Below are 22,781 nucleotides of genomic sequence, written 5' to 3'. Positions count from 1 at the left end.
AAGCCATCACAACTGGCAGGACATTTAAAATCCAAGCTTTTGTTACAAAAAAAGATGGAAGTGTGTCACCCCAAAAAATTCTAATGTCTGCATACTTTAAAAACCTGCAGACTTTCTTAATGTGTTTAAAATCTTCCAAAAAAAGCTGTCCAGTGGGTTTTGAACTCGTTTCTTAAAAGCATCAAAATTTAACAACTTCATATTAGTTTTATTGTTAGTTTGCTTTAATGATAAAACCTGTTCTCTAGAAAGAATCTGATAAACTTAGAATCCCAGGACATATTTTTAGTTGGAAGGGGCCTAGAAATTATGTAGCTCAATTCCTTCATTTCACAGATGAAAAAACTGAGATCCAGAGAAGTCATGTGACTTGCTCGAAGCTAAACAGGTAGCAAGTTGGAAGAGACAGGATTTGAAACTATTTTCTGACTCTAAATTCAGGGCTCTCTCCACTATTTCACACAATGTCTTACACCAGGGGTGGGGAACCGGCGGCCCTGAGGCCACATGTGGCCCTTTAGGTCCTCAAGTGAGCCCTTTGACTGAATCCAAAACCCCACCCCTGGTTACACCAAGATACAAATAACCTACCTTAAAGTAATAGGTTTCAAAGTCTGAAGCTAAAGGAATATAGCTTTTGGAGGTATCTTTTTTAACAGTAAACCTTCAGGTGATTCTGAACTCACATCTTGTAGAATGCTGCATAATCCATCCATACTTTCATGAATTAAAAATGACCACCTTCACAACCTGATGAAGGCCTATCCCTTCAGGATACAAAGGTTTTGTGTAAGAATGTCTATCGCCAATCCAGAAGATGAAAGATAAGGTGTAGGCTTTCTTAGTTGGGGAATTAGAAATGCCAGAATTTTACAATTCCCACAAATAACATTCAGAAACTTAAAAGAAACATTTGGACATTTAGGCTATAAGATGCTTCTACAACAGACCAGCTGCCAAAATGTATGCTTTTTAACGATCCTATAAAATGATTTTTCCTTTTTGTTGGGATCTAGGAGGAGTATTATTTTTGCTCTTCTTGTCTCTTTCAGCACTGGAACTTAAAAGGTGTTAGATGTCAAACATGTCATCTTCCCAAGGGAAAGAAATTAAACATGGATGCCTATCATGAATCAAGATAAGGAGAAGTTTAACAAGGCAGTGATGCAAAAAGGGTCCCAGAACAGCCACCATGAAAACAACGTTCAATGGCTGTTCAATCCCCCCAAACCAAAGCACAATGATAGTAAGGCAAAAGCAAAACCTAATAACCTGAAGGTCTCAAGTAACTTTTAGAAGACCAAATGAAGACATAAGGGTTTCAGAATTCAAAATAAGTAAAAGATTGCTCCAAGAAGAAAAAAAAGTGTACCCCTTGCAAAAGTTTACTCGACTGAGAGATAAAGACCACTAGGCTGTATGTTTTGCAGAGAACAAACTGGGTAACAAGGCGGCTGGAAAACAAAGTGATGATGTTTACACAATGGAGGTTTCTCTGTATAAGCCTGCATGCTAAGAAATCTCCATTTCATAAACACTTTAACTTTACAGCACAAGTCCTTTCAAAGGAGTAAAAGGAAATTGTTGCCCTTACATATCTGGATGTTTCTTCTTGGTTCTGGTCATTCATGTCAGTGGGAATAATCCGTGTGGCCATTGGTCCCTGGGCAAAAGGTTTCGGCAACTGGCCCCTGAACTCTGATGGAATGAACTGGAGTTGCCAGCTGCCAGAAACACAAATAGAAAAAAAATGAGGAAAACACAAGAGAAATACATTGCAAAATTCACTTTAAGTAAGCAAAAAGAATCAAGTAAAAATACTGCACTTGGGGAAAATAATCATTCCTGTCATATTCAGCAATGATCAGACCACATATGTATCATGCCCAATTCTGGGTACCACGTTTAGGAGAATGAATACCTGGAGCACATCCAAACAAGGTCAGTTGGTGGTGAATGCTGGTGAAAGCATGTGAAATCATGTTATCTAAGGACTGCTTAACAAAACGGGGACATGAACAATTCAACCATACACAAATGATCACAATATAGACAAATGGAACTGGAGCTCAGTTCAAGGAAGTAGATTCAACTTCATAAGTTTCACTGCTACTTGTTTGTCATTTGGTTGGACTGGAATTTCACTGGTATAATGAACTCTCAGTAAGAAAACTCTCTCTACTAATGTATATATGCAAAAGATTAAAGGGAATTAAAACACTGTATATTTAAAAGAACAGATTACTGTGAGGAAATAAACAAGCTAAAAGGAAAACGTGGCAGAGAACACCTGGGTAAGGATCAATGGAAAAAGAAACAGAAGACACTGGTGGGGGCATAAAAAAGCATTTTCAACCAGGAGGAAGAAATGGATAATGAATTTGAGAAAAATACCATGTATCTGTCAGGGGTCCATAATGTAATAGTGAAGATACAACCGTGATTGAGGACTTCAATGTACTGAACATCTGCTGGAGTTCTTTCTCAGCTAATAGCTGAGCAGCTAACAAACTCTGCAATTGCCTTAATGATCATTTCATTGTTCAAAAGATGGTAGCAGTAACTAGAGGAAATGCTATTCCAGATCTTGCTATGATCAATAAGGAGATATTGGTTGCTGAAGTGAAAAAGAAGAAAGAAACAACTTTGCAATCTTCAGGTTTGTTGTAGCTAAGGAAAGGAAGTTGGGGGGGGAGGGGAAATGGGACCTGTGATTTCATTGGTATAAGGTACAACTCCTAGTGAGGAAAGTCCATGTACCAACAGGGAGCAGGCCCTGCTGGGCTTATAGCCTCAGCGAGTTGCCTGGGCCACTGAGAGGCCAGCTGTCTTTCCCAGGGTCACACAGCCAGGATAGGTCAGAGGGAGCACCTGAATCAATGTCTCCCTGACTCTGAGGCCAGTGCGCTATCCACCGTACTATGCTGCTTCTCCAACTTTTAAACAGATATATAGAGAAGATGGAAGCAAGAGCAGAAGACCAAGGATAAACAGAGAGAAGGAACACAGTCCTGTAGGACTCATGTCAAGAATGCTAAATATCAAAACAAGCTGAGGCTGGCAGTGGATGGGAAGGACCAAAAAAGGTATGTAGGAGGCAAGGGAAAGATTAAAGAATGGATAGGATTGCTGCTTGGAATACCAAGAAGATAATGGATCATGATAAGAAGGCAGAACAATCTTCAGTCTGAAAATAGAATAAAAATGGCTAATGGGTCATTGAAGTCCAACATGCAGTCTATGCAGTCTCCACTTTCCATTAGCAGTTCTGCTTGGTTTGTCCTCCTTGTAGCATATTGTCCTCCTTGTAGCATGTTGCCCTCATGCCAGGTACCCTCTGATGCACCTCTCCTTTTCAGATTTCTCTTGTATGTCATCTTTTCCCATTAGATTGTAAGCTTCTTGAAGGTAGGAACTGCTTGCCGACTAATTATTTAATTGCCATGTGGAAAAGGGATTAGACTTGATGCTTCAAAGGATAAAAGTATAGAAGCAATGTGTGAAAGCTGAAGAGAGGCAGATGTCAACTTGATATAAGAAAACTTTTCCTAATAATTAGTGCAGCTTAAAAGTAGAATAGGCTGCTTCAAGAGCTCATGGGTCATAATGGAATCATGGACTGCAGAGCTAGAAAAGACTGGAGTAGACATTAAAGATGAGGATACTGAAGCACAGAGAGGTTAAGTGATCTGCTCAGTGTCACAGCTAGGAAGCTACTGAGGCAGAAGGTGAACCTAGGTGTTAATGGGTCCAAGTGCAAAGTCATGTTCAACATGTCTCTAGCATGAATCCTCCATCACTAGAGGTCTTCAAGTGGAAGCTGGACATGGAGAAGGGATTGTTTAGATAGGAGTTGGACTAAATGACCACTGAGGTCTCTGGCAACCATGACTGATGATTTTATTTATCTGAGAGAAGAGCTGTCTTCAAATGTTTGAAAGGTTGTCATGTAGAAAAGGCATTAGACTTGTTTTTGTTCAGCTCTATAGGGCAGAATCTCATGATTGGGTGACAGCTAAAGGAAGAAAGATTTTGGCTCAATAGAGAGAAAAACTGCTAACAATTAAAGCTGCTGAAAAGAATGCAATGAGTTGCTTTGGGAGGTAATAATTTGCACCTCCCTGTAATGGAAGATGGATGACCATTTGTCCAAGGTATTGCAAAAAGGATTCATGTTATCAGGTAGGATTAGGACAAGATAAACTCTGAAATCCCTTATAACTTTAGGATTTTTATTCTAAAAATCCAAATAGCTAGTGTCACTGTAAAAAGAGAGATCACAAATTAACTCAGGGCCACTAAGTTTAAGATTCCAAGATCAATCTTTTAACATATTCCGTTGCATCTCATGAATATAATTTGCAAATTAATCATCATATTCTTAATTCCACATACCTAAAATCTACCAGTGGAAAAAATGTAGTTTTAGGAGTTCTGACTAACCACACCATTAGCAGGAGTTCCTAAAACTGCACTTATTTTTTATCACAGAATAGGACAAGGAACACACATCAATAATAAAGCAAATTCACTACATGTCTACAAGAGTAAAATTCTTAGACATTTATTAAGCACTGACTATGTACCACGCATTGTGCTAAGCACTGGAAATGCAAAGAAAGGCAAAAAAACTAAACTGAAAAAAACAACCCAGTCCCTTTCTTCCTCAAGGAGCTCCCCTTCTAAAAGAGGAGAAAACATGTAAACAGCCTCAACTCCATCAAGGATACATCCAGTGCTTTGTCTCTAAATGCTCCTCAAAAGGACCTTTAATTAATAAAGTGCTTCGAAATATGAAAACAAAAAGTTTTGCCAAAAATATTTTAACTCAGTGAGTAACAGTAATAGCATTTTAGTAAAGTGTTTCCCTCACAATAACTCATAAGTATTTAAGTTTTATTATCTCTATTTTTTTTTCTTTTTTTTTTGGTTGGGCAATTGGGGTTAAGTGACTTGCCCAGAGTCACACAGCTAGTGAGTGTTATGTGTCTGAGGCTGGATTTGAACTCAGGTCCTCCTGACTCCAGGGCTGGTGCTCTATCCACTATGCCACTAGCTGCCCCACTATTTTTTGTTTTTAACAGATGAAGATCAGAAGTTAATAAATCGTCCATGGTCACAGAGCAAGTAAGTGTCAGAGCTGGAACTTGAGCTCAGGTTTCTGGATTCTTTAAGTTCTGAGGTCTTTCTACTATGCCACATTGTCTATTAAGTAGAATCAAAAATAGGATTATCAGCTGGTAAAAGTTCTCGAGGAAGGAATTGGAAGAATAAGTAGTTTAGAAAAGGGTAAACCTTACCTAAGTAACAAACTCCCTGAAAACCAGAATAGTCCAAACAAAAAGCAATGCCTCAGTGAGAAAGCAAGAAATATTAGATCAAAAGTTTGAAAAAATTGAAAATACAACAAACTTGACATGATAAACAATAGACCTAGAAAACAGCTCAAGGAGTGATAATTTAAGAATCATTGATCTCTTTGAAAACTATAGTAAAAGACAAGACCTGGACACTATACTTCAAGAAATGAGATGAAAACTGTCCTGATTTGCTAAAGCCAAATGTCAAAGTGAAAATAAAAATAATCTACCAATCACCTCCTAAAATATACCCCAAAAGGAAAAATCCCCAGAATGTCATAACCAAAATCCAGAACTCCCACATAAGAGAAAAAATATTGCAAGAACTGGAAACTTTGAAAAACAAGCATAAGAATCCACAAAAACCAAGGAAAGTAAACTTATTTGAGCAATTGGAAGGAAACATATAATATAATGCTAACATTTAATAGGGAGGAAAGAAATAAGTGTCCCTTGAGAACCTTAATGTCTTCAAGGGTAAGTTTGAGGCAGTTAAATAAGAAAAACAGGGGCCCTGGGCATAGACTGGTTCTGTTCTGAGGGTAAAAAGAATAACACACTTCTGTAAGAAAGAAGGAAGAAGTGGAACATGCTATTTCTCATAATCGAAGTATATGAGAATACACAAACATGGAAGATATTATGGGGAAGTGAGTATCAGATGAACCTCATTCTTATTTGAAGCAGACAAAGGAGGGCAAGATAGAGAGGAAGATAACAGGACTAGAATCTAAGGGCATGCCCATCAATTGGGAAATGCCTGAACAAATTGTGGTAAATGAATGTAATGGAATATTATTGCACAATAAGAAATTATGAAAGAACTTATTTCAGGGAATGCTAAGAGTACAAACTGATACAGAGTGAAGTGGGCACAACTAGAACAATTTAAACAAGGACAACAACACTGTAAAGAAAAACAACTTTACAAGACTTAGGCGTTCTGATCAATGCAATGATCAACCACGTCTCCAGGAAAGCTACTATGGATGAAACATGCCGGAGACCTCCTGACAGAGAGAATGGACACAAGGTGCAGAAAAAGACATAAATTTTAAACAGGACCACAGTATAGATTAGTTTTGCTTGCCTTTGCTTATGTATTACAAGATTTTTTTTCTTTTGTCTCCATTTTATAGTAATGTCCCCCCCAAAAAAAGGTTAACTGAAACATTATTTTAATGCATAGAAGAGAATGAATGAAGGAAAGCAAAAGCAATCCTGTTTTAAAAATAAAGTGTGGGAATTATATATACTATTTTTTAAAAGCAAACAACATAAAATGGTGATACATAGCTTCAGAGAGTATCCTCTTTTTGTGTTATGCTCTATGGAAATGTTCTCTTTTTTGTTTTGTTTTTAGGTTCAGAATAAGAAATAACTTTTAAATAAAAAAAAAATAGATCTTAACCCCATGTGACACAAGACAAGCAGGGCACATAACTAGACCCAGCAGAAGCACTTGGCTCCAGAAAAGCCCAGAGGACCACTGGTGAAGACACAATAACTCATTTCTTCCTGGGAGGCCTGCAGGTATCTATATAAAGGCTTGACAATTGGTTCTAGACTTTGGCTAAAGTTGCAAAAAGAAAAAAAAAACTAAGGAGACAGACTAACAGGACTGTCATTTCTACTCCTCAATTTAAGAAGTGAGTTGTAGGGAAAAGAGGTTGCAACTTACTTCTCAGGCAGAAGAAAGCTGCTGGGATATCGGTACCACTCTTTGCCCACACAGACGTTCACTGGCCTCCCTTCTGGGACTGTGTGGATAGCGGGATCAGTAGCAATTCTGTGGAATTCAGGATACAAATCAAGGGGTCCATGATACCCTAAAATAATTATCAGAAAAGGGGAGATACTACAAAACAAGATTCAAAATTTAATTGTAATGCATTTTAAATCCTTACTGAAATTTTCCAAGCAAAGGAAGAGTTTGAAGGTTCATAAGAGGCAGACCTTCTCAGCCAATGCCTCTTTCATGGGTCAGGTATACACCAATTAAGTTCATTTTACTAAAAATCCTTTGCTCTCTTGCCTTTCTCTACGCCCTTTCACCTTTTTTAGTTTAGTTGCTCTTACCCCATTTTAATGCCTTGTATTAAAATCGGGATTCTTAGAAAGAATGTCATCATAAGAACTGAGCCTCATATTAGCATCCTCCATTTTGGAGCTTTCTTAATTTAATACTGTCCCCTTAAAAAAAAGTAGATGTGTGTATATAAACGATTTATAGCTAATCATACTAAAAAGAATTCACAATTTTCTCTCCTATTAATATTAAGCCAAATTACTTTGACATGGCAAAAAACCTGGACGTTGAAGTAATAGCTATCAGAGCTAAATCAGAGCTTCTTGCCCAGGGAAGACATTTTCTCTTAGCATAAGCAGCAAACATATCAAGTTACCATCAGCTAAAGTTTCAGATGAAATATCTCATGGACCCAATTTAAGTTGTTCTCTAGAATACCCACCTCTGAATAGTGCCACAGATCGAGACAGGGATAGCAGCCCAAAGAGGAAGACAGTCCCTAAAGCTAACCAATTGGAAGAGACTGTGTAATGTTCTAGGCGGTAGCGTTGAAACACAAAGTGATAACATTTCTAGAAAAAAATATATTTTAAAAAAATTTTACATTTTATTTTCCCCTAGTTACACGTAAAGACAATTTTTAACATTCTTTTTTTAAAATTTTGAGTTCCAAATTTTTTCTCTCTCTCCCTCACCTCCCCCCTCCCTAAGACAGTAAGCAATTTGATATAGGTTATACATGTTCAAGCATAAAAAACATATTACCATATTAGTCATGCTGTGAAAGAAGACACAGACCCAAAGGAAAAAAAAACCACCAAAAAAAATACAGAAAGTGAAAAATAGCATACTTCGATCTATACTCAGACTCAACCCAGTTCTTTCTCTGGAGGTAGACAGCATTTTTCATCATGAGTCCTTTGGAATTGTCTTAGATCACTGTATCACTGAGAATAGCTAAGTCATTCATAGTTGATCATTGTACAGTATTGCTATTCCTGTGTACAATGTTCTCCTGGTTCTGCTCACTTCACTTTGCATCAGTTCATGCATATCATTTCTTGTTCATCATTTCTTATAGTACAGTAATATTTCAATACAATCATGTACTATAACTTATTCAGCCATTCACCAATTGATAGGCATCCCTTCAATTTCAAATTTTTTGCCACTACAAAAAGAGCTGCTATAAATATTTTTATACAGATAGGTCTCCCCCCACCCCCAACCTTTTTAAAACTCGCTTTGGGATACAAACCTAGTATTGATTTTGCTAGGTCAAAGCATATTATGCACAGTTTTATAGCCCTCTGGGCATAGTTCCAAATTGCTCTCCAGAATGGCTGGATCAGTTCTTACCTCCACTAATGGTGCATTAGTGTCCCAATTTTCCCACATCCCTCCAACATTTATTATTTTCCTTTTCTGTCATACTACCTAATCTGACAGGTATGAGGTGGTGCCTCAGAGTTGTCTTAATTTGAATTTCTCTAATCAATAGTCATTTAAAGCATTTTTTCATATGACTAGAGATAACTTTGATTTCTTTATCTGAAACCACCTGTTCATATCCTTTGACTATTTATCAGTTGGGGAATGACTTGCATTATTATAAATTTGGATCAGTTCTCTATATATTTGAGAAATGAGGTCTTCATCAGAGATACTTGCTATAAAAATTGTTTCCCAGCTTTTACTTTCCTTCTAATACTGGCTGCGTTGGTTTTGTTTATGCAAAAACTTTTTAATTTAATATAATCAAAATTGTCCTTTTTACATCTAGTAATGCTCTCTCTCATTTGGTCATAATTTCCTCCTTTCTCCATAGATCTGACAGGTAAACTATTCCCTGCTGTCCTAATTTGCTTTTGGTATCACTCTTTATGTCTAAATCATGTACCCATTTTGACCTTACCTTGGTATAGAGTATAAGATGTTAGTACATAACTAGTTTCTGCCATACTGTTTCCCAGTTTTCCCACAGTTTTTGTCAAATAGTTAGTTCTTGTCCCAAAAGCTGGATCTTTGGGTTTATCAAACACTAAATGACTATGGTCAAATTTACTACAGAGTCTTGTGTACCTAATCTATTTCACTGATACACCACTCTATTTCTTAGCCAGGACCAGATAGTTTTGATGATTACTGCTTTATAATACAGTTCGAGATCTGTTACAGGTAGGCCACCTTCCTTCATGTTTGTTTTCATTAATTCCTTTGATATTCTTGACCTTTTGTTCTTGCAGATGAACTCTGTTATTATTTTTTCCAGCTGTATAAAATAATTTTTTGGTAGTCTGATTGGTAAGTCATTGAATAAGTAAATTAATTTAGATAGAATTGTCATTTTTATTGAAAAAATATATTATTGATGAAGGAATGTTATGTGCCTATGATATGTGTGTCATTAAAAAAACACCTACCACCTAAGTGGGGAATTATAAAAAGAGGTCTGATAGATTATTAAATCCCAGGACATATGGAAATACCCTATCTTAGGAACATTTCCAAAACTGTCTATACACTAGTACCAAAATATTATGATATCTGTGATATCTCAGTAGTTTGGCAGGAGCCAAGAATTTCTCTAGGCCCATGAAAAATTTCTTTTAAAAAATATTTGAATTAATAAACATATTCATTGTGGTTTTCCTCCATACCTCAGAGGTAAACTACTGGTACTAAACTGAACTGTTCTTAAACTTTAGACTACTTTCTGCTTTAAAGTTTTCCAGCTCCACTATCTTTGGCCTAAAACTCATTCAGACGAGATGGGAAAGGATGGAATGGGATAGAACAGGATGGGAACAGAAAGAAAGAAAGAAAGGAACCATGTGACAGGACATCAAGGAAGTGCTTTTAATTATCCATCAAGACTACTTACAAACTAACAAGATGATGTTAAGATACATAGGTCACATTCACATACAAGACATGTGTGGATTCTGTTAACTGTTCATGCGTACTGTTTCTTCAGGATCTCCCTGTTCTGAGTCTGGTACACTATTACTAGGCATATAATGAGTCTTTTGTTTCATTTATGCCAAAAAAAAAAAAAGAAGAAGGTGAGGGGGAAAGAGGAGAGAAGAGAGAAAGACAGAAGCAGAGAAACAGAAAAAGGAAAGGAGGAAGGAGGACCAGAGGGGAGAATATGTTTAAACAGGTGATATCATAGGGTAAAAATTCCTAAGGAAAATCAATTTTATTTTAAATTTAAATCTCAATTTGAAGCAGGGGTAAAGAATGACCAGGAGCTTGAAGATGTCATGAAATAGTGGGCACAGCTCAATTTTTTTTTTAATACATAGAAATGGAAGAATGTTTTGAGTTTAGGGAACTGTCCCTAATATAAGTTTAGTCCATATCACCCAGTGGTCTTCAATGGCTAATTATTTAATACAATCACAAAATACAGGCTAAAATTCTACACTAATCCACATATTTTAAGGAAAGATATTCAATTAGCTCTGTTACCCCATCATCATTTAATCAGGATATAAATCTCTTATAGTGGCTTAGAAAATATCTCTAAAGTAAACTGAGTCTATGTTCTGAAATAAAAAGATGGTTATTTATTTTTGGAAAAACTCATCAGCAAATAAGATTAACAAACAGTTAACAGAACACATATATATGTACAATTACCTACATAGTAAATTATACTATATGGATGAAATTATCTTAGCAGTAGTGATTCTGCAATCTCTTGTTAAATTTTTATGATAAAGTATAAAGAAACTCAAAATGAAACTCTTTAGGATTTCTATTTGCCTGAAACTCACCTGAAGTGCAGAAAGAGCCACAGCACCACAAAGGCATATAAGAGGGTATATGGGGAACAGAAATCTCTCCTCTTTGTGAGGCTGAGCAAAGAAGATGATGATCCAAATGTACATTGGAGACAAGGTAAGCCAATAGGGACGGCCTAAATTCTGAACTATAAGAAACAGAAAAGAAGAAATTTCATATTTCACTCTAGTAGAAAAACTGCAACCTATGTAGCCTTCATGTCCCCCAACATTGGATTTGAGATAGTGTGGATCTGTCCTTGGCCATCCTGTATTCACTCACAAGATGGTCCAAGACATTCATACTCCTCTTAACCATGCAAGAAAATGTCAGCTAGACGTGTTTTATCATTTTTGTTGATAGTAATTATATTTACAATAAAAAATAATTTAAAAGAAAAGAAAATGTCAGCTAATAAGGGAATTCCATTCTGCTCTTTCTAAAGAGACCGAATGCATATCACCAGACTCAAATGGTTTACAGGTTGTTAGTAAAATGAATTTTACCTTAGATAGAGAAAGAAAAATCTTTTTCTACTATGGGGTCCTGACACTAGGTCTAGAGACCCCTAAGATTATCTGCCACAACCTAAAATTCCTTTTAAGTTTTAATTCTATTAAATAGAATATTTATATACTATGTTCTAGGTAACACTCTTCCCCCTTTAGCAATCAGCCTTTTTTATTACACCCAAGTAACTATAAAGAAGAGTCACAGACCAATGGTTAAAAATGGAAGGATATGATGGAGGAACCAGCATTGTTAAACCCATTAACCATATTTTTTCAACAGTCACTGATAAGCAGCTTGCGGCAAAACAAAAACAAAAACTACCCCGATAAAGCTTCATCTCCTTCTCCCCTACAACACCTTTCCACTCTAAATCCCTAACTGGAACCAAAATTTTAAAAAGAAAGCATGTGCAAGTACTAAAGGGATTTAATAATCACTAAGGCTCAAACCCCTGCTGGAAAGTTCCTGTGGTTAGGTACATGAGCACTGAGTGATAAGCTTGCAACCCCACAGTGAGAGCATCTCCTCCTGTGCTTGTATTAGTCATAATGAGCAGTGCAGCAGGAATTTCATGAAAAGGCTATAAACATACTGCCCTCTGCTGCCCACTAGATTCATGTACCATAAGCTTCATAGTTATTTATCCCACAGAATCCAGCCTGTAATCAAGGGGCCATACCTGAGTAATACCTAATTTACAGTTTTTTGGATGTATATACATTTACCAAAAACTATAAGCTTTGAGGACAGGACATGGACTATCTTTTGCTTTTCTTTATATCTTACTTTGTCCTAGAGCCTGGCACATAGTAAGAGATTAATAAATGCTTGTGGACTGATTATTCAGGAATAAAAATTCTTAAGCTACACCACCAGTTATTTTCAACTTTGTCCACAATTACTGTAAGATATTAGACTACATTTTTAGATTAATACCTTGCCAAGATTTAACTATTAAATTGGAATTTTCTCAGTTTTCATAGTATGTCCCACCATAAATGAACCTAACCTCAGCAGGCAATAATAATCATTTCTGAAATATGATTTTACATTTTACATATTTTAAAATGTAAATTTGCTCCTTGGGGTTGATTTCACATTCTCCAATCCCAAGCAAAAGTACTCTGTAAACTGACATTTTTAACCTGGTCAATTCTTTATAATCAATTTACAATAAAAAAAATAGCACAATGGAAACATAAGCTGACTAAGAAAAAAATCACTCATAACCCTTCCAAATCAAGAAAACAAATCTAGAATTAATTCTCTTCCCAACTTAAGAGTTCTGCTTAAATCTGACCCTCCTGCAAAGAAAGCCAGAAGCATTTGATTAGTGGATAACCTGAGTCAGGACAGTAGTGTAAAAACAGATGCTGAGAAACAAATAAATGATTGGTAAAACAGGTAGGCCAGAGGCGAGCATCAGACTTAAGAGCAGCTCCTCCTAATTCAGCCCTCCAGTTATTGGGAAAACTGAATAAATATTTTTAATTAATTAATTTTTTGTTTTCAACAATCACTTCCATAAGCTTTTGAATTTTGAATTTTCTCCCCCTCCCTCCCCACTTCCCTCCCCAAGACAGCATACAATCTGATACAGGCTCTATATATACATTCCTATTAAACATATTTTCATATTAGTCATGTTGTAAAGAAGAATTAGAACCAACAGGAGAAACCACAAGAAAGAAGAAACAAAACAAAAGAGAAGGGGAAAAAAAAGAGCAAATAGTAGCTTCAATCTGCACTGAATAAATATTTTTTTTTAAAGTTCAGCTAAGGTGATTTTCACCAACATTTTTGCCTCCAATATGGCTCATTAGATGTACTCCACCCTTTGAACAACATAATCTTGATAGGACAAAGGACTCTAAAGATTGTGTTCCCCTGGGATCTTGCAAATGCCTCTTCCTGTTTAGCTGGTTAGTGAGCTGGGTAGGCTTCCTTAACTGTGAAGATGTAAGACCCTTCCTGTAGTCACTGAGGACTGTGGCAAATTAATGGGTTACTCTGGCATTGTGGGTTTCTGTAGATTTTTACTGATGCGGTTTCATTTGCAATAAATTAAGAAAACCTTCAGATAGGTCCTACATGTCTAGTGCAGCCTTGCAAAAACAGACCAGCCTGCACACAGTGAATAAAAGAAAGGAACTCTATTTTTCCTCCACGGTAAACACTGTCATCCTGAGCAGCTATTTACAAGCCTGGCTAATGTTTTCTAAGGCACAAGTCTTCCTGCCACCAGGCAGACTGGAATCTTTCATAACTCTACCACTTACCATGAAATCTCTGCAACAGGGTCTCCATGAGGGAAGTCAGTGGTAAGACCAGAAGAGCCAATACAAAGGCCACATTGAAATTCAGAAACCCGTTAATTAAATAGAAATACCAGGGTTCCGTGCCTGAAGGAAAGAGAGACAAGGGACCATTAGGGTGAGCCCTACAAACAGGAGAAGCTTAACACATCATGCTCTATATTCATTAAACGCTGGCCATCTGCTAACTCAAGGTACTGCAATTTACAAAATACAAGGAGAATAGAAATAGAACATGAAAAAAAGAATGGAAAAGTGCTCATATGCATATAAATGATACCTAAACCTCAAATGACAAATGGTGGCAGTGATAATCAACTGGTGAAGAATCCAAGGTTTTAAACAGCCAGCTATACCACTACCATTGACTTTTACACTATGGAAAGCCTAGTGGTTTTTCAGCACAACCAAGTAATTCAGAGTTGGGAAGCACAGGTACATACACATACATAAAAAAAACGATAACAATCAGGCCATCACAAATTTGCTCACCTCCTCAAAACATTCTGCAATCAGTCCACAAGTATTTATTAAGTACTTATTACACGCCAGGCAGTGGGCACAGAAAGACTTTAAAAAATGAAATAATCCTGCCCTCAAGGAGCTCACACTCTATGAAAGGAGACTAACAGGTACATGGAATTAATATATTCAGAATAAACAGAAAATAAATATAAAGCAGTTAGATACAATATAGTGAAGGAGGGAACTAGCAGTTGAAGGGATCAGGAAAGGTTTCCTGGAGAAGGTGGCTCTTGTGCAGTATCTTGAAAGAAATAAGGGAATTCTTTAAAAGGAAAATAAAGGAGGAGGTGGTGAGAGTACCCTCAGGGCATGGCAGACAGCCAATCTTCCCTGGGAGCTGGGAGATGAGGAAAGTTTTAGAAATTTCAGCTGGGCTACACAGGGTCACAAAACACTCTGCTTTCATCTTCTGGCCCTGGTTTCATCCAGTCATACTTATAGCCAACCCTCAGGTACCTCACTCTTGTTTTTACTATAGTGCAGAAGGCAGAGGTATTATGGGGCCCTTCATCTGATAAACAAAAACAGGGCTTCCTGCTTAGGATCATCTTCAGTGCTAAGTTTCACTCAGCTACCTTGAAGATCAAGAATGAAGCAAAATGATGGAAAACATAAATCTCACTCTCATTAGTTTTGACTCCTCAACTTGAGATGCTTAAGCCAAAAATGATTAAGAGTGGCAGCTCCCTCTGCACATTTAGCAATTTTCCCTCTGCTTCTCCCCTCCCTGTGATTATTTCAATCAGCCAGTAAATGACACACACGGGTCTTAATCATTGTGCTGTTGTGACACCCACCACGCACCACAGCAATTTCCTGCAATCAGCACCGCTTAAAAGGGTAATCAGGAGGCTGAGGAGCAGTCAGGAAAACCTGACATCTTTGCAGCTTGCACAGCAAAATAAGACTGGAAACTAAACTCAAAATGTCAGAAATGTTTGAAAAAGAAGGGAAAGAGAGAGAAAAGGACTCTAGTTCAAACAAATGAATGAGAGCCTCTGCAATAAGGCCTCCTGTGGGAGCCTGAATTCACTGAGGATAATGACATCTTACACCCCTTAGGAATGACCTTTCAGACTAAGGAAGACTAATGAATGAATATAGTTTCAAGCAGAAATCTGCTCCTCTGGGTTTGTGGCAACATTTTGCTAACATGTTTCTCTAAATAAGGAGGCACTAGCTCCTTGCCAGGCCTACCTGACTGCTAACTTCAATTCACAGGACCATTTTTTCCTTAAAGAAATCTGGAAATCTGTAGGTTTTGAAGAGAAACCATGAAGAACAACAAAGGGAAAATGAGTCACTCTTGGGACATTAACTACTATGGTCAGTAAGCCTTGATGGACACACTTGGTCATCATTTTCACAGCATTGAGTTTCAACTGTTTCTAATGCTATGAAATTGTATTGATCAAGCTTGGCCCCAAAAACTATGAGAATGCACCTCCTATCCTTCTTTGCAGAGGTGGGGTGGGGAATTATGTGTGAGGAATATTGTTGGACTTACTTGATAAATTCACTGGTTTTTCTGAACTGCTTTCCCCCCACCCCCTTTTAATTCTTTGTTATAAAGGATAGCTGTCTGGAAGGAATGGGGAGAAGAAATATATTGGGAAATGTAGATTATGTGAAAACAAAAGATGTCAATAATTTTTTGAAGTCTTAATAGCAGAGACCCTTTTTTTTCTTTTTGGTATCTGCAAATATGTTTGGAAGTCAAAGGAAACTTTAAATAAGCATAATGTATAAATATTTAGGAAGAAAGCTCTTTAGGGTTTGACAAAGACTTATTTCTATCCCACCCCAGCTTACCCTTCATTCTTGTTGATTATCATTATAACCATGTAGACAGTACTTTGAGCTCTTGAATCAAAATTACTAAGTACTAAAGCCAACTGTCATTATTGCAATAGGAATTCAGACACCAAGTTCACTATCAGGCAATCTATAAAAGTTACATAACCAACTATTGCCTTGCTGAAGGATGGAGCAAAAGGAGAGATGAGCCAAAAATGAATAAGGTTCAGCCGAGGCAATCTTAGAAATAAGAATAAAGGTTTTGGAAAAAGAGTATTTAAGTAAAATGCTACTAGAAGGCTTTCCCTGCTGTGATGAGATGCCTCCCTTTGGATATAAAAGGTAGAAACTTTTATCTCTGTCCAGGGAGGTATCATCCTGTGGCTTGGAAAGTTCTCATACTGAACCTCGAAGATTGTGCGTCAGACTGTTAAGTCAAGGGCTTCACTGATGCAAGGTTTAACGTAAAAATGAGCTGGGTGCAGAACCTCTCTGCAGTGAATTACCAATTCAAAGCCATGAGATCACATACTATCTTGAGAGAAAGCACCTCAATTTCTCTCCATTCCTAAGAGCTAATGGGAGTTTTGAAAGAGTTTGCTAAGATAAGAAAAAGAAGTAATTTCTGATGTTTGCTGTGCTGGGTGGAGGGAAGTCATTACCCATGACTTAGTACCATAGGTACTAAGAGACATCACGTCATTCTTATAAATGTCAAGTTTGCACAGTAAAGAGTGGAAAGTCATCAGACATAAATGATTAACAAAGGCCTCTGGAACAGCTTTTACTGGCAAATAACTTTAAATAAGCCAAAAGCAGGCTTCATACACTTTCCCTTCCACTGCCCTCAAAAATATCAAATTATATGGTGGGGGAGGGAGACATTTACTGCCCAGAGCCATGACCTTTCTCAGACTCCAACTCCTATAACATTATGGTTCTAAACAAAAATCAAATGAGGCAACAAGAATGTGCAATGAGACAGGAGGGACAGAGCCCTTGAGAGGGAGCAGCTGTTGTCCTAAATGAAATATCATTCCTTGTCTTGCCTTTTGGAGAGTATGTGTTCTTTTATCTTGTTTTTTCTGATGTCTTTTGTTTTTACATCAGCTTTATTTCCAAATATAATTATCCCCCATTCCCTGACCAGTAAAGCCATCCTTTGTAACAAAAAATAAAAACAACAGAGAAAAAAAATAATCTGTAAAACCAACCAACACATCAACCATTGCAGGATATGCAATATTTGACAAACCATAGACTGCTACCTCCACAAAGAAGGGAGAGAGGTCCATTTCTTCAACTTTTTTCCATGGTCAAGGTTAGTCATATTTACTCTGGCTTTTCTCTTAAGCCTTTACACCACAGCCAGTCAGTCAGTCAATAAATATTTAATATACACCCAGTCAATAAGTATTTATTAAGCACCTACTGTGTGTCACACACTGTGCTAAGTGCTAGGGATACAAAGAAAGGTATAAAATAGTCCCTGTCCTGTGGAGCTCACAATACAATGGGGGAGACAACATACAAACAAGTATGTACAAACAACATACATACAGGATAAATAGAAAATAATCAGCAAAAGAAAGGCACTAGAATTAAGGGAGGTCGGAAAAGGCTTCCTATGGAAGGTGAGATTTCAGCAGTGGGAAGTCAGGAGGGGGAGATGAAAAAGGAGAACACTCCAGACATGGGGGGATGCCTGGAGGGAGAGATGCCTGGAGCCAAGAGATGAAGGGTCTTGTTCAAGAAACAGCCAGGAGCCCAGTGTCCCCGGATCCAAGAGTACATGGTGAGGAGTAAAGTACAAAAACACTGGAAAGGTAGGAGGAGGCTAGGCTATGAAGGTCTTTAAATGCCAAATAGAGGATTCTATATTTGACCCTAGAGGTGAAAAAGTGCCACTGGAATTTACTGAGTAGAGCAGTGACATGGTCAGACCTGAGCTTCACCAAGTCACTTTGGTGGCTGAATGTAAGATGCAGTGTAGTGGGAAGAGACTTAAGGCAGAGAGACCAGTGAGCAGACTGCTGCAATAATCCAGGAGGGAGAGCCTGCACCAAGGTGGCAGCAGGAGCAGAGGACAGAAAGAGGCATATGTGAGAGATGTTACAAAGGTAAAACTGATAGGCCTTGATAAGAGATCAGATATGAGAGGTGAGAGATAGTGAGGGGTCAAGGATGATCCCTAGTCTGGGCGCCTCGGTGACTGAAAGGATGGTGATATCCTCAAAAGTAATAAGGAAGTGAGGGAGAGTTTTGGAGTAAGATAATGAGTGTAGTTTTAGACATGTCAACTTTGAGATAGCTAACAGGCAGTTGGAAATGTGAGAGTAGAGATCAGCAGAGAGGACAGGACTGGACAAGTAAATCTGGGAATCATCAGCATAGAGATAATAATTGAATCTATGAGAGCTAATGATATTGCTAAGTGAGGGAGAAGAGAAGAAGACCCAGGACGGAACTTTGAAGTGCACCCAAGATTAGTGAGTAATGATTTGATTGAAGATCCAGCACAGGAGATTAAAGACTGTCAAAAAGAAAGGAGAAGAATCAGGAGAGAATAGTATCTCAAAAACCTAGACTATAGGGAGAGAGAATATCAGGGTGACTGACAATGTCAAAGGCTACAGGGAGATTAAGATGAGGATTGAGAAAAAGTCATTAGATTTAGTAATAAAGAGGTCGTTAGTAACTTCGGAGAGAGTAGTTTCAATTGAATTATGAAGGCAGAAGCCACACTAAAGAAAGTTAAGAAGACAGGGAGAGGAGAGGAAACGGAGGCACCAACTGTAGACAGCCTTTTCAAAGAGTTTAACCACATAAGAGACACACCGGACAACAGCTAGTAAGGATGTGTGGATCAAGTGGGGAGACATGGGCATGTTTCTAACAGCAGGGAAACAGCCAGTAACAAGGCGAGACTGAAGAGAAGTGAAAGCATGAAGATGACACAGGGGGCAATCTATGGTATAAGACAGGATGGAACTGGGTCACTTGTGCATGTAGAGGTATTTGCTTTGGCAAAGAGAAGGGCCATCTCATTACATAAGATGAGTGAAAGTAGAGATAGTAGCGGAGGGCATCTGAGAGATATGAGTTGTGGAGGAAAGGAGAAGAAGCAGCTCTCCCAAATACCCTTAATTTGTTTGGGAAATACAAGGCAAAGTTCTCAGCTGAGACAATTGATGTATGGAAGATTTGAAGAAGGATAAAAATGTTTGAAAAAGTCATTGCAATGAGTGGGATAATGAGTCATTTAGGGAAGTGTATAAGGATGGCCTTGCTGCAGTGAGGCCCATTTAAGATTACATTGCATAAATTTGTAGTGGACCCAGTTAGTACAATTTCATGATTTTTTTCCAGTTTCATTCAGCTACGCATGAGTAGGAGCAAAGATAAAGGATAGAATGAGTATAATCCTGAGCTGAGACTTGGCAAGACAAGATCAGAGGTAGGGTAATGAAGCAAAGGACTCAGGAGACGAGCACAGTGTAGAGCTAAACTAGTTCACTAAGGAGGTAAGATAGGGAAGAGAGGAGAGTGTAGCCAGCCCAGGGGTGATGGCCCAGAAAGAAATAAGATGTAGAAGGACTGGAGATCACAATGAGAACAAAGAATAGGGTTTGGGGTTGCAAGGTAGAGGTAAAAGATAAAATGACACATATATAATCAGATAAGGGAACTGCAAAGTTCAAAAACATTTAAGTAGAGCATTTATGTGTGATAACAAGACCAACAGTACAACAATTTCTGTGCGTAGCTGAAGAGGGATGGAGAATTAAGTCATGAAGTTGAGGATCTGGGAGGCAGGAGTGTTTGAAAGAGCATCAGCTGAAGTTGAAGTCCCATAATATTGTTTGTCCTACATTTTCAAAGAGGATATCATGGGGTGATATCTTGACTTGCCCATGAATTGGATGTAAGTGAGGCAGAGCTGCACAAAATCATCAGCCTCATTCTTTCTTTCTCAATCATCAAAGTCCAGTAGCAAAACAAAAGTCAAGATGACTGGCAATGGCCTGGGATGCAGTGGATTACTTTGGTATCTTCAATGTCTGACCAAGCTCTAAGCACGCTACAGTGCCTGCTCCAGCCACTTTCATGGCTGTTGGAACAAACTGTTCTCATCTGCCCATTCTGCTGGGGAAAATCTTCATATGCTTGTGGTAGACATCCCTCTAACTCACCAAGGTTTAAGGCCTGTTCGTTATGCTTAACCTGGTTTAGCCTGTCTGCTGAGATAGTTTTTCAGAATGTATTTACTGTGCATGCTACAGCTTCTTGGATTCACAAGTGAGAGTTGAGTGAATACAGTGGACACAAAGGTGGATGAACATCCCTGAAAAGGGTTCAGCAAGCCCTCACACAAGAGGTGCTTGTCCTCCTGAACAACCTATACACCCCAAATCTCATAGTATGAGTGCAGGATATGGGAAGGACAGAAAAACCTCTGTGAGACAGGCACTAAACGCAATGAGGAAAGAAGAGTATCCATCCTCGATGTTAATAGGCAATAGCTACCAGAATTTTGAATGAGTGAACTTCAAAGGAGAGATTACTGAGTGATGAAGGGAGAAAGACAGAGAGAGAGTGAGCACCTGGAAATGGCAATGAGAAGTGAGTCAGAGGGAATAAATTCATCACTGTAGATAGGGCCAGTATTCATTCATTCACTCATTCATTCAATCATTATTTACTAAGCCCTAGTATTTGAGATCTGACTTTTAATGTGCTCCTCTTTCCTGGCTATCTCATCAGCTTCCATGAGTTTAATTATTATCTCTAGGCAGACTACTCCCAAATCAAAATATCTAGGCCTTATCTTTCTACTAAGTTCCCTTCTTCATCTGCCTCATGGACATCAACACTAAATGTTTTATAGGTATCTCAAAAGCAACATGTTCACAACAGAAGTCATTATCTTACCCCTACCCAATCTCTTCTACTACCATCCTTCTTTTACACAGGTTTACAATGTCAGCGTCATCCTTCACTCACCCTCACATTGTATATTCAATCAGGCACCAAACCACAACATTTCTCCCATTTGTCACTCAGATCTAAACCTCATCACCTCTTACCTGGACTAATGCAAAAGCGTGTTAATTGGTCTCTCTGCCTCTCATCTTTCTCCTGACACAGCTTAAAACTGATATTTCTTAAGCTCCATTCTAACCATGTTACTCCTACGTTCATTAGAATGTAAGCCCATTTGGAGTTGTAAGAGATTGTTTCATTCATTATATTTGTATCCCTAGTACCTAGTATAGTACCTTTTACAAAACTAAGGAGCTATTTAATAAATGTTTGTAGATTGATTGACTGAATAGACTTCAATGGCTCCTTTTGCCCCTAGGATGTAACAAATTCTTCTATTTAGGAAGTCTTTACTCCTTACAATCTAGTTTGAACTTATTTTTTTAAAGTGATGAAAAGGCAGAGCCAAAATGGTGAAGTAAAGTGAGTATGTTTGTAGGCACTCCCAATACACCCCTCTAAACAACTTTTTAAAAGTGTCAGACCAAATTTTGAGTGGGACAAAAAGTCACAATGAGTTATTTTCCCAGCCCAGGACAGCTTAGGAAGACAGAAAGAGAAACCTGCTGACACTGGGGTCAGGGCTGGCCAGGAGCTTGACACAACAGAAGCAACACTAGCTGTTGACCTTGGAGGGAAAGACAATGGCAACAGCAACATCAGCTGAAACACCACCAGGAACACCTAGGGCATAGGGACAGTAAGGGGACTAAATACCTGGTCAGAAAGAGATTCTAGGCGGACCCCTGTGCCAGTACAGAGTACAGGGTTAGATACAATTTGGCACCTCCTTCACCCATTACCTAGTTGCAGATCATGATTCCAGGGCAGAAAGAGTGGTTGCAGCTGAGACGGAACAGAGGCTCTAGCTGGCTAAGGACCAGAGCATAGATAAGGAAGACAGTGACCAGAACTCTTCCTGGCTCATCTTGAAAGTATCAAACTTACAGGCCCCCAGTCCTAGCTATGAAAGCAGCATGACATAAAAATCAGAAAGTAAGGTCAAATATCCTCCCCCTCCAACCCCACGAATGAGGAAAGCCCAATTCTAACATGAAGTCGAAAGTCAAAAAATAAGCTGGAAAAATGAGCAAACAACAAAAAAAAGATCTGATCATAAAAAGCTATTATGGTGACAGAGAAGCTTAAGATACAAACTCAGAAGAAAACAAGTTGAAAACATCAACAAGCAAAGCCTCAAAGGGAAAAAAATGCAGACTGGGCACAAGTTCAACAAGAATTCCTAGAGGAGCTAAAGAAAAAAATTTTTGAAAAGAGCAAAAACTAATTATTTTAAAAATCAAATAAGAGTCATAGAGAAAAAATGTGGGCAAGAAATGAGAGCAAAGCAAGAAAACTTAAAGAGAATTAACAGCTTGGTAAAAGAGGCATACATAGGGGCAGCTAGGT

At 38.1% G+C, this 22,781-nt stretch overlaps 1 protein-coding gene across 4 annotated transcripts in view; it reads right to left on the bottom strand.

The window, feature by feature from the left end:
- Positions 1 to 22,781, bottom strand: part of ALG9 (ALG9 alpha-1,2-mannosyltransferase) — a 128,548-nt gene that overhangs the window by 60,049 nt on the left and 45,718 nt on the right. For all 4 annotated transcript variants that reach the window (XM_027847348.1, XM_027847349.1, XM_027847351.1 and 1 more), the window contains 5 exons: positions 13,971 to 14,093; positions 11,172 to 11,326; positions 7,832 to 7,961; positions 7,042 to 7,189; positions 1,595 to 1,724 (listed from right to left, as the gene is read on the bottom strand). In XM_027847348.1, coding sequence (XP_027703149.1) covers positions 1,595 to 1,724; positions 7,042 to 7,189; positions 7,832 to 7,961; positions 11,172 to 11,326; positions 13,971 to 14,093 — 686 coding nt within the window. The remainder of the gene's footprint in view (positions 1 to 1,594; positions 1,725 to 7,041; positions 7,190 to 7,831; positions 7,962 to 11,171; positions 11,327 to 13,970; positions 14,094 to 22,781) is intronic.

Source organism: Vombatus ursinus, unplaced genomic scaffold (assembly GCF_900497805.2).
Source record: "Vombatus ursinus unplaced genomic scaffold, bare-nosed wombat genome assembly UNPS02015398.1, whole genome shotgun sequence".
In the NCBI taxonomy this organism is placed as follows: Eukaryota; Metazoa; Chordata; class Mammalia; order Diprotodontia; family Vombatidae; genus Vombatus; species Vombatus ursinus.
This window is presented reverse-complemented; position numbering and strand designations above follow the sequence as displayed.